This window comes from Denticeps clupeoides, chromosome 16, assembly GCF_900700375.1.
Source record: "Denticeps clupeoides chromosome 16, fDenClu1.1, whole genome shotgun sequence".
NCBI lineage: Eukaryota > Metazoa > Chordata > Actinopteri > Clupeiformes > Denticipitidae > Denticeps > Denticeps clupeoides.
The window spans coordinates 10,348,623-10,364,799 of NC_041722.1; the positions used below are offsets into that span (position 1 = coordinate 10,348,623).

The following is a 16,177-nucleotide window of genomic DNA, read 5'->3' on the forward strand; positions in this document are numbered from 1 at the left end:
CCGGAGTCGGGGCCAGTTGCTTGTCAGTGCCTGTGCCCTTGACTCGGATTTGCCGTGTCTGCATATATGTTATGTGTGTGAATTTTTTTCCTATTACTGATTATATCAGGTTCATCATCATCTTCTATAACCCAATACTGCAGCTTTCACTTAAGCAGGGCAACAATATTTGCTCATTCATCTTTACTTACTGTTTATGGATTGGCCATTATGAGTGAGTTAATTTAATTATATAAGTTAAATCAATTTATGGTGACATGCTAAACATAAATTCTGACCACTCAATAAGCAGGGAAAATATAAAAATCATACAGTCAATCTGTCAATTCTCAATAAATTAGGTTATAAGAATATCAGGAGATTAAGTCTAAGTCGTAACAGAAGTGTAGAGAGTGAAGTCACATGATTTCCATTACGTAAAAGAAAATGTCAGAGACAAATCTACTTATCTTAATCATGACTCAATGCATTAGTATAATAACATATATGGATCTTATTCATATTAACCTATTAAATCTAGCCATTGATCTTTTATAACAGGCAAATCTACATTCTTTCAGCTGTAAATGATTTTTTTGTCTTTCATATCGGCCCAGCTCTCCTCCATCCTCAGCTGAGATCAGTCATTAAGCAGTCAGTAATAAGGCACACTACACACTGTGCTGTACATTATAATGAAACTGATGCATTTCACATGACGGAATGAACCTTCCATGCATGCCAAAGATCAGTCGACAGAGCAACCCATTACAGATACTACAGGTAAGCAAAACAGCTCTCCACTGGGAGCCGGCTTCATTGAAAGGGTGACACTTTGAAGAGACTCTGGGTATTCCGCCGGAACTGGGGAGATGTATTTATTTAAATAAATCTGTCTCACACACTGGTGAGCTCCATAAAGGTGGGAGGAAGACATGTTTTAATTTCCTTTTCTGCCAAAGAAAAAGGTTGGTGAGGGGGTTGGGATAGAAAGGGAGAAAGGCGAGAGAAAGACAGCACAAGCAGGGTGTATCAGCTTCCTGAAAACATTTTGACACATAAAACCTATGGCAGTTTGGAAGCAGTAAATACTGAGAGCTGAATCAATAGTAGTCAGAGCTGCAGAGATAAAACAGATAAATATGAAATACAGTTGTACAAAATGGTATGGATTTCCAATGGGGCCATGAGATATAGGACTCTTTGAAATGCAAATATTAACTTATGCACGTTGTCCTTCAGCAGCCACGGCACATATTGATCTACTAAAACAAACTCTATTGATCATTGAATATTTAATGGAGATAATTAAATCTCCAAAGTACATTAGTCAGAGCCATTTCATGATTTCCCCCTCTAATTGAAGATGTGAAGAACCTTGATTGCGTAAGCCTGTGGCTAAAGATCATTTATTTAAACACTCAGTGTGTTTATTTTGCGGGTGAAAAGTGCATTAGCAGATAATAGCTAAGAGGACATTGTATTGGTTTCTGTATTCTATTGTAGCAGGGAAACCTTTATAATTAAGGTTTAAAGATGCTCGTATAATGCTGGTCTATTCCTTAAGACAGACAGCATTCAACCCAGTTCTGTCCTGAGACCGTCTGCTTGGTGCAAGCAAATATCACACTGAAGCAGTAAACAAAGAGATGTAAATATGCAAACAGTCTAATTTCACTTAAATAATGCATATTTGCAGAAGTGTATAATAAACTAAAGCAGACAAAATCTTTTTTGAGGCTGATGCACCTGCCATTCTGAGATCAGATAATTGGTATCTTTTCAGCTCTGTTTATTGTGCCTAATGTTGCATCAGAATTGCACATGTTAATGAAATGATTGGCGGATCTGTAATGTGTAATAATAGATGATAAGTACTCTACTGCCAATTAACTTATGATTAACCTGCCTCTGTAATTGCAGATGAGCATATTTAAATCATTTAGCCGCCTTGTGGTTTCTGGGGAACAAAGATCCAAACGTAATACACAATCATGTAATGCTAGTGCATCTTGAACTGGAACAGACATTCTGTATTTGAAGGGCTTCCCACGCTTATCACACATCGACTTCTATGGCCCTTCGGCGGTGAGAGAAAATAACTGTTGTTCTTCCCAGTGTCTCTCCAAGAGAATCCAGGAAGCCTGGCTGCGACAGGCACAGGCCTGCGTTTATCTTTGTCAAGTGTCCTCTGCATGTCTTAAGAACGATCTCTTCAAAGCCTTTGAAAAATGGGGGCAAAAAAAGAGAAAAAAAAAAATAAAGAATCTGCCTAATCGACCACCATAATTTATGACATTAAGAAACGTTGGAAACAGGGGAAGGTTGCTGTAGTGATAGCATTAGAGGGCACTGTGCACGGTGCAGGCCGATGTTAAACAAAGTGCCAATCAATAACTCTTTTATTAGCGGCCACAATCAATGTGCCGTTGACGGAGCGGGCCAATTAACACTATCGACCAGCAATAAGGGGAGAGGAGTGGATAGAAGAGAAGAGAAGCAAGGATGAGATGACAGGAAGAGAAAGGGAGCCTCCACATCCTCTGGTTTTTATTTTTTAAATTCCCCGGGGGTCATTTTCAAACGCTGGACTCCCGTATCGGCAGACCCCCAGGGGTCCGGAGTGGAGGACACCCTGACAGAAAGCAGAGCTCCTCTATTTCCCAGGAGGAAGTGAGGGTCGGGGGCGACTGCCCTCTGTCCACATCTCACGCCGACGACGGTGACCTGCATTGGGAAAGCTGCACATCTCTTCTTCTCACCACTGGGCCAGAATGGTAATGAGGTCGCCACAGCAAGGTCCCCCTCTCCTCGCCCTGCACCCCAGGAGGCTGTCTGCTGTCTGTTGTGTGCGTGTGTGGTTGTATTTTGAATAGGAAACAACAATCACAATGTGTCCTCGGGACCATGATTCCAATAATAGCTTTTTTTTTTTTTTTTTTTTTTTTAACCATGAATCAAACAACACCCTTCAATGATCTGCCTTCCTTGCTAGCAGCAGCATTTTATCTAAACGGCATTCGGTCACCTCCGGTTGGCAGGCCGGACTTCTCAGTTATCAATGGCTGTTTCCTTTCCGCTTGCTGGTCCTGAATCCTTGCAGACTCTTCCGTCCCTTGGCACCAAATTCAGCCGCCTTCCGCCACGAGTCCCATTCCCAAGGAGAGAAGGTCACCGGGACATCTGCTTCATGTCATCTCACAGTGCAGCTCTTCAGGAGGGTTATCACCGCGCTGCTCTATCTGACCCTCGCTTTTAACACCGACCACCAAACCAGTGTGCAGACAGCACCAGGAAGCATTTTGTAGAGAGCAGAGAAGTGGGGGAGTTCCTGGAAGTGACAGCACTGTGTGAGAACTGATAAGGCTTGGGGGATATAGTAAGGGCCTTCAGGCACTTTGGGGAGGCAGGGTGGGGAGGTGGTGTTAGTAAAAACAGGGTGACAAAGCCTCTCTTACACTATCCGCCCCAACTGTGTCCCAACAGAATCCCACCAACCACCGTCTACATTCTCGCTGAATACAGTTCATTTTCAGCACAAGTACACAGATACTATTTGTACGTTAGGTCTATTTGCTACTACAGAATTGCATGGTTCCTTGTCTTTAAGCAAAAGTGATTGCTTTTTGTCATTGTGCTACACAGCATAGCACAGCTTTTAGTGCACACAATGTAATGTGTCCTCTGCATTTAACCCATCACCCTAAGTGAGCAGTGGGCAGCCATGAAAGGCGCTCTGGGAGCAGTGTGATTAAGGGGTCCTCAGTTTGGAATTTGAACCCGTAACCCTTCAGTTCCGAAATCAGTTCCTATGTTAGGACTGTCCGCTGTATTTTGGATGTATCTTAACCTCAATGCTGAGTAACGAAGTGTCAAAATGAGGAATCGATTGAACTGCAATTGGACAACTAATTTTTTGGTTGTGACACAGGGGAACTGACAACAATCACACAGTTGTCAGTGAGGTATTTAAAGAATGACTGTCTGCATACAAAAACAGTCATATTGAGAGACACACTAACCTTACGAAATGAGGGGTTACCTTTCAATCTGTCAAACAAGGCTCTGGTCATTATTGTTGTCTTTTCTTCCATCTGGCTTGAAGGCCTCTGCAACCTCAGATGGGCCCAAAAAATCCCAAAATTTGTCTGTGCAGTTCTCCTTGTTCACCCCATATAAAAGTTTAACTCAGCCCTTCATTTAGAAGTGTGCTTTGATGAATTAAAGAAGATTGAGAGTTTACGCTCCCCGATTTCTGAGGACTGTTGAACCTACGGTATCCATAACGTAAAATATTCAGTGGGTGGGATCTGCTCCATTCTGCTGGGCTTCAACTGCAGTGTCAGTCCATCAAACAAAGAGATGCTCTATAATCTGAGACTTGATGCACGATTCTCCAAGAAAATCTTTACATCTCTTGTATTGCAGTGCTATTTATTTATTTATCTTATGCTTGCTTTTTCAGGTTTGGGGAGGATATTATTCCCCAGAAAAGAACAAACCAGACATGCACCATTCTGAAGACCAGACAGTTATAATGGAATTTCAAATGCAATACCCCCTGCTCTATTCTCAACATACGCAAAAAAAAAAATCAGTGGTCAGTGCTTTTAACAGAGTGGGATTTTGACTTTCAGCAAAGTTTTACTAGTATTCTACTTTGTAGCTTTCATGAGATGAACTAAACAACTTTGCAGCTCAACTTAAGAGCCAAGGTTATGTTTGGCCCTGACACTAAACACGTAAACCTTCAGAAGCAGAAAAATGGAGCTCTCCAAAGAATTCTTCAGTTGGGACAGAAAGCTCAGACAGACCTGAGCATCTCTTTTATGCATTATAAGAAACATAAAAATATTTTTTAATTCATTTGCAGAGAATTTCTATTCTGAGATATGTCCTGTGGCCATTATTTCAATAGAATCAAATGAAATAATGCAACTAAGTAGTTAATGTGAAATTAAATCTCACTTTAAATCTCACTAACTGCACATTATTATTTAAAACAATGCAATAGAATAATAGTATCAATTTCATTTTAAATTTAACCACTTAAATACAAAATGTATGTTTCATTTAATGTATAGATTATAGAATTTCAGAGGAATGGTGAATTATAATAATAACCAGATAAATTGATAGTGTGTGTGGTGTGTTGTAAAAATAGAAATAAAGTTGAATTCTGGGAACATGTTCATGTACTTCCAAGCTGCATCTGTGTGTGACATAAAGAATGCACAAAGCTATTACTTTCATCCATTCCATTGTCATGCTGGCAGAGACTACATACCACAGCACAAAAAATTAAATAAAATAAAATTATACAAGAATGATGCAACCATTACTTAACATAACAAGTTACATTTCAGGGGAAAAATCTGTTGAATTAAAAAAATTGAATGTTTATTATTTATTATTCATACAGAATAATTAATTTCACTACTATCACATGTTTTTAATAAAAGCAATAACTTGCAACCATGAGTGGTTCCCGCACTAATTATTCCTTGGCGTTAAAAAAACCTGTAAAGTCACTGTAGTTCACTGCAAAAAATGTGCCTTTGACAAAATGTCTTCAGCATGTGCGCTCTATTCCTGGCATATGTTTTACTTTGCGTTTGGTTAGGCCCGATGTAATAGTATATATTTACTTTCAACACCTTGCAGTGACACTGCCGTGTTTGACACCTGGAATTCCAGGCCCTGTGCCGTCCAAAAGGCTGGTTTACAACTTGCAATGACTTCTTCTCTGTCAGTTTGTTTTCTCGTGTTCAAGGTAAACATGACACTTGTTGAAGGACCCTCATTCAGCATATTCTAAAGGAATGCAGCCACCCGCTCGATTTTTGCCCACCCTTCATGAAGCCCTCCACTAACAGCCTGAAGATAAATGAGCAAAATGTCTGCAAACTGGCTGTGTGTGCATCAGAGGGACTGTATACGTGGGGTGGGGGGTGGGAAGAGGTCTAAAAGCCTGGTATTGCGTTTCATAGACCTGAGCAAGTACCACCAAAATAACTTCTCCATAACTCGTTTAGATGCAGCCCCTTAAAGCAACATGAACGGCCTTGAGATTTGATCTAAGCCCCCTGTTCTCTAAAATAAGCGTGACAATCTGTAAATCAGAAATTAGTGCTAACAGCGAAAAGCTGCGGCTGGTTTTGAAATATGATGATGCATTTGCTGCGTCCGGGGTCAGAGCCTTACGCAGCAGCAATGTTCAGAACTAGTTTACAATAGCAAGCAACTTGAGCAATCAAAGGTATTTCATTTCAACCTCTGTACAGTTAACAAGAGCTTTTGATGCAGACTGCTACGTAACATCTGCTTTCGGGTTTCTGGGGTTTTAGCTAGATCCAGACACCGATTCAAGGAAAACAACCCCGTTCAGGGCTGTTCATGTGACCTGAGTCAAAAATTAAAAGAACGGCGAAGTGAAGCGAGTATGTGAGGACCAGCTTGATATAAAGGCCAGTGTAATTGGTGATAGTATAAGGCAGCAAGTACAATACAATTCATGTTTAAATTGAAATGTATCAGATCAACAACTAAAATAATTTTGACCAACATAGTTCTCCTTGTAAGTCGATTTGGATAAAAATATCTGCCAAGTAAAGTAAAGTAAAGTTTAAGTCATGAATTTATGAGAGCGTGAGGCAATGCCAAAGAACATCATTTAAAAGGTCTAAACAGGACACTATCATCAGACCTCCTGAACCCGACAGAGACCGGAGAAGAAACCAATCACAAGGATGGGCGTATTTTTAGGCCCATCTGGGATGCGTTTGAGGCTGACCATGGAAGGAACTCTCCAGTGCCTGTGCAGCAAACGAAGAACAGAGGCCTTTGCCAATTGAACTGTCACTGGTGGAAATGCAGCTTCATCCCACATGGTCCAGCCAGACTGCAGGCATTTGCAGGGGCTTACATGGGGCCAGTCTGTTACCAGTTATCCCTCCGCCAGCACTACTACCTGAAGATGAAAGCGGTCAGGTCAATTTAGCTAAAACTGCAGAACAACCATGGCTAAGTGATGATGACTTCCAATTGGTCCCTTTCACTTTTCAAAATCCCAAGAATGAGACCCGGAGTAAAAGTGTGCGTGTTATGATGGATTTTTTTAAATGTAACCCAGGTCTAATTCTTCATCCATCACATTTCCTTACTAAGGCATTAATCCAGGACCACATTTTAAATGTGTTACTTTCTCCTTATATGGCAGAGATCACTGATTATTTCTCTTTTATGCACTGTGATGTTAAGGGAATAATATTTCTACAAAAAGAAAAGCTTGCACGGCAAAGACCTTGTCTGTCAGGACCCACCGGTGATCCCAATCAGATTAAACTAATTTGCAGCAAGAAAACAGATCATTTTTTGTTGCTTGCACTCTGCCACTGAAAAAAAATGAGTTTTGAAGAATTTAAATGCAGTTTATGCAAACCAACATCAAGTATTCTATTTGTATTGGCACCACTTTTCACTTCACAGCCCTCAACCAGTAGCAGATGGGTTCTCGTACCAGAGCAGAAGGTACATCTGGAGAGATTTGTGCAGCACAGCAATAAAATATAACATTTGTAAATAGAATAACTGCGCCATTAGTGTGTACTGTGTTTATAGATATTCATGGTGATAGTGTATAGGGATTTGTGCAACTGAGCATATTTATTCCAGAAAGATGTAGCGCATGTTCACTAGCATGTCTTCAGGATTAAAAGAAATAAACATTTTTAAAAAAGGACTTGTATCTTGGAGACATACCCAGCCCTTTTTTGGTGTGTAATATTTTTTGACGCCGAAAAGATTAACTTTAATGTTGTTTTTATAAACAGAGTTTCCGGAAGGGGCTACTCCGGATCCGGGTTCGGACCGCAATTTCATATTTGTCCTGTGTTATTATGGCTCCAGATTGTTTTCACCTGTGTCTGCCTGTATAAAGCTGCCCTGTTCATGTCTGTTCTCCATCGGGTCGTTTGTGATGTTTCCCTTGTCCTGTGCTCCATGTAATAAACCCCTGTCTCGGGATGCCATGCGCATGCGTCCTCCTTCCTCCGGCCACTATGACAACACCAAAATCTCTGTTAGTCATATTGAGATCACATCCTCTTACATACATGAAGATTAAATGTTTGCTCTTTAATTAGAGAGTCTTATGCGGCATTTCCAAAATATCTCAGATACCCAAGTATCTGAGATATCCTGCTGGGATCACAGATTTGCGCAATCAGGCAGCTCAAGTGCATGCTGATATTGGAAAACAACATGCCAAATATTCTGAACTATGTGTACAGTTTTTTGACCATTAATAAGGTGTCACAGACACAGTGATTAAGGGACCACAGGTCACATGACTGTTGGTTGATGAACTGGTTGATGAGCATTTTAGACATATGTACACACTAAAACCATAACGACAAAGCAAACTGTGTGCCAAAATATTAAACAGACAATAATTAAAGTTATTCATTATTTTGAAAAATTAAAATATACAATCTGATTAGAATTTTCAGATCTTGATTTATGAGACAGCTCTTTTACAGCAAATGCACCTTTTAAATATTAACATTGACATAATTAAAGTAAATGAAAATTAAAAATATAACACACATGCTCTGTGTGCATTGTACACTGCACACACACAAACAATGCTGCAGTCTCACTGTAAATACAGTACAGACTCACAATGAAAACAAAAACTCATACAGTTTGTGCAAGCAAAAAGAGGTACGCACAAATTCCCAAGAGCTGGAATCCCTCTGAAAAAGAGACAGCGGAGAGGTACACACACACATACACACACACACACAGAGCAACCTTCTATAAGCAGTTATTTCCCAGAGTCACTGCCAGGCCTCTCGCTATGTGACAAGCTACAAATCCCTGACATCACCACTGATGATAGCTTTACAGCGCGGCCTCCTGAGGCCTCCGGCAGCTCCGCTAACTTCCATAAGGTCCCATGAGCATGGCTGTGATGTGTGACTTATTATAGATGCCAACACACCCTAAGCCGTACCTGCAGAAGCACATACAGTTCATACAGAATTTAGAAACACACAGGTCAACAGGAAGCTGTTTGTGTGTGTGTGTGTGTGTGTGTGTGTGTGTGTGTGTGTGTGTGTGTGTGTGTGATTGATAGGTAGGTAGGTAGGTAGGTAGGTAGGTAGGTAGGTAGATAGATAGATAGATAGATAGATAGATAGATAGATAGATAGATAGATAGATAGATAGATAGATAGATAGATAGATAGATAGATAGATAGATAGATAGATAGATAGATAGATAGATAGATAGATAGATAGATAGATAGATAGAAAAAATGAGTAAAGAATACACAGTTTGATGGGCGTCATTTAAAAATTAAGCTATGAATGTCTGAAAGCTTTTCCTGTCTATTCTCTCATAATAATTACAGTACTAGTATTGCTTATTCATAAGCTGATGATGAATTTCTGTTTGCTGCACCACTGTGGACAATTCTACCACAGCACAGATAGTTTGTTCAGGGTTTAACTGGCCAATGTTGTGACCACACTCGTAATAATTTTCAACATCTCTCATTAGAATATTTATTACTTTCTTTCAATTTTGGATAATTTAGCAGTATTAATGCCTCTCCCAAAATGAAGTCTGAGTAATAAGTCATGATCACAAGCAGTGTGGTTTCCGTGGAATATATCACTCCAGCTTAATGAGATTGCACACCTTAACGTTTCCGCACTTCCCCTCCCCTGCCTCTGCCTCTCTTTCTGTCAGACCTTATTATTATTTCATAAAAAGCCCTGATCTATCTTATGAAAAACCAGCAAAGCTTTGTGAAATTCATTAAATGAGCATGAGCAATGTATTAAATGAGAAAGTGCAGCCTGGTGTTGATCTAACCTTTCCGCACTGTGACTTGGGGTTGACTGGCTAATCCTAACGTGGGGCTAACTGAGCAGGTAGACTTCAGAAGTAACCAGTTCAGGTCTTCAGACTTCTGGCATATTTCATCTTTCTCTTATATTACCAATAATTGTAAAAATTCCCTTCATGTCCATATTTTGCCAAGATAATGCTTGGTGACTAAATAAATACAGCCACCAAAGGCTCATAATGGCCAGTCGGGTTTGCCATTCCAATTAGTGTTGATCTAGGTTCCATTCACGGAGGCCCTCTGTGGCTGCTGCCCATACATTATTCATGAGTTTGCCCATATGCTCTTGGGCCGCGCCGTATGCCCATGTGGGAAACCCAAGCTCCAGTAAAATATTTGCACCTACAATATTATGGCACAATGCTCTCCTCTGGTTACTAATTTCATCTGAATGTGACAATAGAATACGAACATGTCTTACTTTATTCATAAATATGTTGGGGGGTAATGTAATGAATAATAAGAATTGCATTTTTTGAAATCATGAAGGTGTGGATTGATGCTTCATAGTCCATTCAGAAACCGGTGAACTTGCACTGCAGGCCAGACCATGCATTTCTAACGCAGATCCAGAGGCCACCGCGACGGGGACTTCTGTCCCTCCCCAGACGCGACGCTTGCGTGTAATATGAGCGATTAGGGCTCTTACCAGCGCAAACTTCGTGTCAACATGCCACCGGATTAGAACGGCCACCGGCCGCCATGAAGTTTTAATGAGCCGCCGCCATCGGCGCTCCTCCCGCGGCTCTCTGGCGCCGCTCGAAGAAAGAGGTCGTAATCGCAGAAAGGGCCGCCATCGCGGGACTCGTTCGGGATTAAGGACGGGAAAAGCATGCAGAATTATTATTATTAATAGTGTGTGATAAAGAATTATGCACATGACATATTATGCACACACACACATATATGTGTGAACTTTTGCAGATCTATATGAACTTTAACAGAACGCTATTCCACATTTTCCTACGTACTTTTTTTTTTAATAAGACCGCTATTTATTTCCCGACGCTTTCAAGTGAGCGTCTTTCAATTAAAATGCGATTCCCGTTGCCTCCTTCCACCGCTGCGTAATTGGACTTGAGAGAACTGCTCCCAGTCCCCCCCTCTTCCCAACCCGACCCAACCCTTCCCATCCTCGCATTTTCACCTCCAATGCATATTCTCGCAAATGTTAACTCGCTGGTTAAACAAGGCGCGCCCATTTGTTAATTGATGCAATTACGCATTACGCGCAGTGGTCACGTAGGTCCCGAGACAAACATCAATCACCCGTCTATTGACCTGCCAAAGCCTTTACATCCATCCCCACTGGGACAGCCGGAGATGGAAACATCACCATCATTAACTTCTGGAAGGACCTTTCATCAGAAGGGGAAAAAAAAAAACAATAATCATGATTTTTAAAAAAAAGCATAAGCCTCTCAGAATACATTAGACTACAATGGAATACAAATAAGACTTTTAAAATCATCTGTTTAGTGATCCAGTGGATTCTCTGGACATCTCCGTCCGTGCAGCGCGCACAGAGGACGTATAGGTGTTGGTAAAGAAATCCCCCCCACCACGTCTGCTTCTAGTGTGTGTGTGTGTGTGTGTGTGTGTGTGTGTGTGAGTGAGGGGGGGTTGTTAAACGTGTACTTTTATTTATTTATTAAAACACACACAGACACACACACACAGTTTAGAGATATGCGCGCGGCGCGGGCGCATTACGCAGCGAGCACCTTAAGAAAAAAAGGCGATGCCGGGCTGGATGTGATTGGTAAAGACTTTACTCCATCCTTGCTGTCCTGCCGTTCCGGGATTACTGTGACGTCACGCCGATACCCTTGCATGGATGAATGCTAAAGAACTATAGAGGCACAAATAATAGCACAAGCAGAGTCCATATCTTGCAAGTCTTACGTTATCCTTTAAGCTTTCTTCAGCCGTAAGACAACAACATTTTTTTTTTTGCACTTGATGAAGCTTAATTTTGTTTCCTTCTCATTTCCTTAGGGGGATTATTCATACATATAAAAGTCTCTGCAGCCGTAAACACCCTCACTTCTCCCTCTCTTAAGTGCTATCATCTATTATTGAGCGAAAGGCCGTGCGTGGAAATGTGGGAGAAGGTGGATTTGGAGTAGATTTGGTTACAATCGATCAGGGCAGAGCAATATTGCTGATGGTAAGAAAAGAAGCGGCTATGTCTTTCTCGCAGTTTGGATACCCTTACAATGCAACGTCACAGGTAAGATTCTTCTCATTTCATCTCTGCCTGCATTTCTCTTCTGTGTAAAGTCTCCTGGCTTATGCGCCGTTTTTTTCTGTCGTTGTTCTTCCCGTCTGCACCGTCGCCAGCAGTCCTGGTTTTACCACAGTGTTACTATAGTACTGTAGTACGGAATGTTGTTATTTTACAACAATGCATATTTTGAATAATGAATGAACTCACGTGCCGTTGCGAGATACGAGGTGGCACCAAAAAAAAAAAAAAAACCTCATGTGTACATTACTTCTAAGGTGGAATTGCACCGGGAGGATATCCCAGCTCCTCCCTTTGCCAATAGATTGACTTCTGTCTCGGTGCCTAAATTGATTTGGCACTGTGGGTGACAAGTGTGTTTTTTTTTTTTTTTTTTTTTTTTACCCCCTACGGTGCATATTACATTATGTTTACTGACGAAACAAACGAATCCGGGAAAAAAAACTTTTTAAAAGTTCCCCGTTCCCCAAACTTTTTTTTTCTGTAGAAATGTATTATTGGTCATCAATCGATCACCCTCGCGATCGATTCAAAGATGTCGTCTCCCCGATTTAAATTGGCAATCTATCCGCCCCCCCTACCCGTCCCTTATCTTACCTCGATCTCTCTGGCGTAAAATCTTTATTATGATGATGATGATTAATATTCATGCAACAGATGTAAAAGAAACGAACACGAATGACGCTGTCTGTCTGTCCACGGTTCTCTTCATGCAGTTTTTCGTGTCGGCAAACTCCAGTACGACTTGCTGCGATTCGATTTCCAGGTCGGTGTCTGACGGCTCCGGCGCGGCCGCCGCCGCCGCCGCCTCCTTCTGCTGCCCGTCGTACGCGCGTCCGGAGCTGAACGCCGCGCTCGGGGTGTACGGCGCGCCGTACCCCGGCCAGAACTACGCCAACTACTTCCCGTACAGCCCCGACCCCTCCGCCATCTACTCCACGCTGGTGAGTGCGCGGGTGGGGGCTGCTTGCAGTAGGTGTTCGTGAAATGCATGCTTTATATATACATATATATATATATATATACATATAAAATAAAAAAAAGTAAAAAAAAAACGCGACAGTGTCGCTTTAAATGCGAAACGGACGTGCCGTCGCGTCGTCTGAGTTGTGGCGTTTTGATCACCAGAACCCCCAGTACGACATCAAGGACAGCGCCAGCAGCTTGCACACCGGCATCAGCCAGCCCGCCGCCTACTACCCGTACGACCACTCGCTGGGCCAGTACCAGTATGACAGGTGAAAAGTGGCCCAAACTTTCCCTCCTTCTGCCCCTCGGCTTTTACAGCACACTTTTATGAGCCCATCAGCGTTGGGTTAAAGTTAGAAAGCCATGGTGTGTTCGCAGGTACGGCACCGTGGACTTTAACGGGTCGGCCAGGAGGAAAAATGCCACCCGCGAGACCACGAGCACGCTGAAGACGTGGCTGTACGAGCACAGGAAGAACCCCTACCCCACCAAGGGCGAGAAGATCATGCTGGCCATCATCACCAAGATGACCCTCACCCAAGTGTCCACCTGGTTCGCCAACGCCAGGAGGAGGCTCAAGAAGGAGAACAAGATGACCTGGTCGCCAAAGAACAAAGCCGGGGACGAGCGGAAGGACGACCTAGATAAGACAGACCAAGACTGTGTCAAAGGTAACGTCTTCCTAGGTACCAGCAGAAATTTTTTTAAGATGATTTAGTTAACAGGGTTCTGTTGTGTTCTAAATTCCTTCCTAAAAAGATCCTAAAGATTGTAAGGAGGAGAAAGATCTCCATCTGAGCGACTTGGAGGACATTGATGATGAGGAGTGTGACAAACTGGACAGCGACTGTGAGAAAGCGGCCCAGGAGGAGCAGGTGCTCCAGACCGCCATGTCCGCCCCTCCCCAAAAGAGAGACTGCAACCCAGAGCTCACCCTTCCGGCCAGCTTTCCCACCAACTTCTCCACCTTCCCCTGCAGCCTCAAGGGCGTGACCCTCACTTCAGACTTCCTGGAGCCCATTTCCTCCAAAGCAGCCTCCACCATCCCAACAGGCGGGGTGTCCCTGTCCCATTTCGAGGGGTCAGAGAAGCCCCGAATCTGGTCGCTGGCACGTACGGCAGCCACAGGTGTCGTCCTGGGCCCTCACCACGCCGGCGAGCTTAGGGCCGGGGCCGGCGCCGCAGACTGCCAGCTGCTCGCCGGCGCGGGGAGCGGACACTGCGGGGACGTCAGGGGCCTTCACGACGCCGCAAACATCTCCGGCGCCGAGCAGCCCTACCAGGAGGCGCCTCCGCCACCCAAAGCGTTCGCCGCCGGCAGCTACAGCCACAAGGCCCTCCAGCTCCACTGCACCTCCTACGCCGCACTCTCAGACGCGTGCCAGTACTCGGCCATGGAAGGTACACACGCCATCTGCGCATCCCGGTGGAGCATCCGGCTGATGAGACGATTAAACTCATTAATTCTGTCCGTACACGCCGCTGAACTTTGACGTGTTTTGGCTTTTTGTGTCAGGATTCTCCGGCAGCGGGAAGGCGGAGGCAGACTCCTCGGAGCTCAGTGACTCGTGTCTAACGATGCAGGACGGCAAGGTCACAGCCTTCAGACCAGTCATGAAGAGGTGAGGCAGGTGAGCCATGGCACACACACACACACACACACACACACACCTGTTATTCCACAGTTGCTTGCATAATGTGATTTTACAACTGATGAAATCCAATCAGAGATTCCGGTGCTCGGTGCTCTTTAGCCATGGCATGACAAATAAATAATGGCATTATAGACGCGATGCATGGAAACTGATACAAAAATAACTGGATTATTGCAGGTAAAGAGCTCAGCACTCTGCTCAAGTGAGCCAAAAGTGCACAATATTTTACCACTTAGTGCATTTGTGTGCCAGTACACAGAATTTCCGCGCAAATTGAAGAAAAGCAGACATTTGGGGGACATTTTCTTGGTCGATAATAGGATTTTTTTTTTAAACAACAGATTATAAATAGAAGAATCCATTATATTGGATTTTGGTGGAGGTTGGGGTGGAGGTTGGTTTAGGTTTATGTTCCGCATTAATAGTACAAATGTAGCCTGATTATTAACCTAAGTCTATGTGTGTGTGTGTGTGTGTGTGTGAGAGAGAGAGAGAGAGAGAGAGGGGGGGGGGGTGTTTCTAGGTACTCTGAGTACTTGGTGGGGAACTTTTAATACAGTAATGTTCGTGTCCGTTCAGTTGTCACTGTCACCCCCTTCAGCAGCGTGTCACATTTCTGCTTCCTTGTTTTAATTAGGTTGGAGTCTCAGCCAATAAACACTGGGACGTTTATATAACTTCAATTATGCACTAAAGACCTGAGACAACGACGAAGAATGCTAGTGGCCGGGGACTGAGGAGGACAGTGTGGACTTTTTTTTTTTTTTTTTACGGAATGAAGTTGGATCTCCTTTTCGGATGGGGAAGCAGCCATAATTTTGCACACTATCATTATATGTGTTGACGAACTTATGCAAAATTACAAAAAGAAGATGAAGAAGAAAAAAAAAGAAATGCATCAAAACTGAAAAGTGTCGATTATCTATGTCTGCACTTGGCAATCGTAGTGTAGCAAAACTTATTTATGTTATATTTATTATTTCTTGTATTTATTTCGTACCATGCGTCCACTAAATGTTTTTGTTGTGAAGCGTGTTTCATGTATGTGATTATGTGCTAAATGTTAATTTTTTTTTTATTGAGGCAGACGTGTAAACTCTTGTTCGTAATTTATTTATTTTTTTTGGTTTGCTTAATGTGTCCAAAGGAGGGAAGAAAAAAAAAAACTGTTCTTTTCATCGTAAACGTCTACTTTTCGTGTTGGTCATTTATAAAATATTTTTTAAGAATGCATTTTTCCAACCCCCTCGTTTCTGCGTAATTATTTCGACGCGCGGTGATCGAAGTTGCTCTGCTGGCCGCCGCGCGTCCAAAACTGCGCCTTGGAGGACCTTTCCAGGCCGGGGAAGCAAGGGATCGTCCCTTTTTCGCGTTATTTGATCAGCGGCTCCATCACACACTTTCTGCTG

The 16,177-nt window shown here is 42.8% G+C and overlaps 1 protein-coding gene and 1 long non-coding RNA gene across 7 annotated transcripts in view; one reads left to right on the forward strand and one right to left on the reverse strand.

The window, feature by feature from the left end:
* The window catches only part of LOC114765663 (uncharacterized), an 87,634-nt gene that overhangs the window by 47,506 nt on the left and 23,951 nt on the right, over window positions 1–16,177 (reverse strand). The window lies entirely within an intron of this gene.
* Window positions 11,618–15,914, forward strand: irx6a (iroquois homeobox 6a). 5 transcript variants are annotated; one of them, XM_028955930.1, is made up of 7 exons: window positions 11,618–12,129; window positions 12,861–13,088; window positions 13,273–13,382; window positions 13,492–13,784; window positions 13,873–14,514; window positions 14,630–14,744; window positions 15,406–15,914. In XM_028955930.1, exons 1-6 carry the CDS (start codon window positions 12,064–12,066, stop codon window positions 14,737–14,739), a joined length of 1,449 nt encoding a protein of 482 aa, XP_028811763.1. In that variant the 5' UTR covers window positions 11,618–12,063; the 3' UTR covers window positions 14,740–14,744; window positions 15,406–15,914. The 5 variants fall into 5 exon arrangements, with proteins under 5 accessions (XP_028811763.1, XP_028811761.1, XP_028811764.1 ...); XM_028955928.1 differs by having other exon boundaries at window positions 14,630–14,735; XM_028955931.1 differs by having other exon boundaries at window positions 12,911–13,088; window positions 14,630–14,735.

What these genes read in the sequence shown, in the direction of transcription:
- irx6a (XM_028955927.1), top strand. Translation starts at nt 12,771, where the DNA reads ATGATGATGATGATTAATATTCATGCAACAGATGTAAAAGAAACGAAC. An exon ending in CCGCCATCTACTCCACGCTG is followed by an intron (nt 13,089 to 13,272) that starts GTGAGTGCGCGG and finishes TTTGATCACCAG; the next exon opens with AACCCCCAGTACGACATCAA. An exon ending in AGACCAAGACTGTGTCAAAG is followed by an intron (nt 13,785 to 13,872) that starts GTAACGTCTTCC and finishes CTTCCTAAAAAG; the next exon opens with ATCCTAAAGATTGTAAGGAG.